The following is a 2,214-nucleotide window of genomic DNA, read 5'->3' on the forward strand; positions in this document are numbered from 1 at the left end:
CCCTGTAAATATCAATGGCCTTTCAAGGAAGTTATTAAAAAGCTTAACAGGCCATTGATGTTAACATTGTTATGGGATATTTTTTTTTTTTTTTTAACTGATTATGCATGTGTGTACTAATGCACATTCTTAGATTGACTCCAAATGTGCCGCTGCTGAATCAGTGACTTTCTGTTTCTGTTACAAGGGGTAAGATTCCGAAAATGAAGATTAAAAAAAAAAACATTCCAATCAAAATGTAGTTCATGATTTGGTCGGCGGGATCTTTTCTTTGTAATAAATGTTTTAATAATATTTCGTTTTGGTTTTAATAAATGTAAAAAAGTATGAGTGAATGTCTATACAGCATTTTAGCAAATAATTGCACACATCACCCAGTGCCCTGTATTACGATTATCAAACTGCTTTAAAAATACCATACTCAACTGAATTTACTAAAATAGCAGATTCAGATCTGTTATATGCTGTACATACAGAAAATGGTCTAAAAGCGTTTCAAGAGATCTAGTTTATCTCTTAAAAAAAAAACAAAAAAACGTCCTGGATTGCTTTCTGTTACCCATGGTATTCACTCACTCTAATTTTCTTTTCTTTTTTAAAATATCTTTTCCATTTTTAGTTTTCTATTTTTTTTTTCACCTGACGTTTACCAGGGACCACCTTTATAGAGATGTGTTTTGAGTTTTTTTTTTTACAAGATACTTTCATTTGAAATACTTTTGGAAAGAAAAATATAAGTATTTTGTACTTGTTATTTGTATATTTTTCATGTTTTAATTGTTTGATGAGGGCTGGCAATTATATGGTAATACGGTTTGAACATGTGAGTTATTGTTATATATCTCTTCCACTGCTTGCAAATCACAAACTCACTCCTGTTTTCTGTTCAAGAAGGTTATAAGTGTGAATTTCATACAATTTTTGCTAAAATACAGTTTTGCAGATGATGTAGAATTCTTGTTTTTAATGTTTGTGTCCGTATTCCATATATCACGGGGTTGATTAGAGGAGGGAACACTAAGGAGTTTACAGACAGTACAATGTGAGCAGTGAGAGGGAGTTGGTTGGTCCCCAATCTGTAACGAATAAAAACAAATAGAACCCCGACTAAAAATATTGAAAAACTGAGTAGATGAGTCACCAATGTGTGGAAGGATTTCCGACGTTCATGGCTGGAAATTGTCAAGCAGATGATGAATATCTTCAGATAACAATAAATAATGATTACCATGGTGACAGTAAAAAATATCACCCAGATAGTAGTCCCGTAGATATTATTGACAGAAGTGTCTACACAGGACAGAACAAAAATGGACATGTTGTCACAAAATATGTTTTTAATTTGTGTTCCACAAAGGGGCAATCTTGCTGACAGAAGAACTGTTGTCAACACTGCTGCAAAAGTAAAGATCAAAGATCCACCGATCAACTTCAAAGCTTTGTCATTTGTCATTAACATGGAATATTGGAGTGGATGGCAGACAGCCAAATACCTATCATATGCCATGATGGTCAAAGTAGATATTTCAAAATAAGCAAAAGCTGTGATGCAGAATGATTGGATAAGGCAGGCTTCACGAGAAATTGTCTTAGATGAAATAAGGAAATCAATAGTTAGCTTTGGAAGGAAAGATGAACTCCCAAAAAGACCACTGAGAGTCAGGATGCATATAAGAATGTACATGGGTTCCTGCATGCTCTCTTCATTTGCAATTATGAACACGACCATGAAAGTCAAGAGTACGGTAGTTATATATATGATGATAGAGGTTGCACAGTAGAAATATTTCTGCTCTTCCATTTCCACCAGTCCAAGGAGCCAAAGAATGGAACTGGAATTTGACGCATTTTCCATCTTGTTTTTTTTGTTTCTGCTAAAGTACGGCAATGAGATAACTTCATCAAAGTAAAGTGCAAATAGTTGTAATTTCCTTGTATCTCTAGTAGCCCAACTAACAGAAATCTCCACAATGATCTCAAAGTACCATCAATAGATTCTAAGTCAGTTTTTGTAAGCCATTTTAAGCCATTAGCAATGGCATGCTGGCTGCTCTGGTCTTTTTCCTGATAAATTCCATCTTGTATATATAGCATGCTTTTATTTCAGCACTCAGAATAAATATTCCCACTGCTGGGAATTATCTCCTCTCTTGTGGAATAGCAACTCCTAGATTTCCTTAATACACAGGTGCAACAAACTGGAATAATATAGGA

General features: G+C 34.2%; 1 protein-coding gene across 1 annotated transcript; it reads right to left on the reverse strand.

Moving 5' to 3' along the window:
• Positions 1 to 910: 910 nt before the first annotated feature.
• LOC134585781 (olfactory receptor 51G2-like) lies at positions 911 to 1,855 on the reverse strand. Its single transcript, XM_063441252.1, has one exon. It carries the CDS (start codon positions 1,853 to 1,855, stop codon positions 911 to 913), a length of 945 nt encoding a protein of 314 aa, XP_063297322.1.
• Positions 1,856 to 2,214: the final 359 nt, after the last annotated feature.

Source organism: Pelobates fuscus, chromosome 1 (genome assembly GCF_036172605.1).
Source record: "Pelobates fuscus isolate aPelFus1 chromosome 1, aPelFus1.pri, whole genome shotgun sequence".
NCBI lineage: Eukaryota > Metazoa > Chordata > Amphibia > Anura > Pelobatidae > Pelobates > Pelobates fuscus.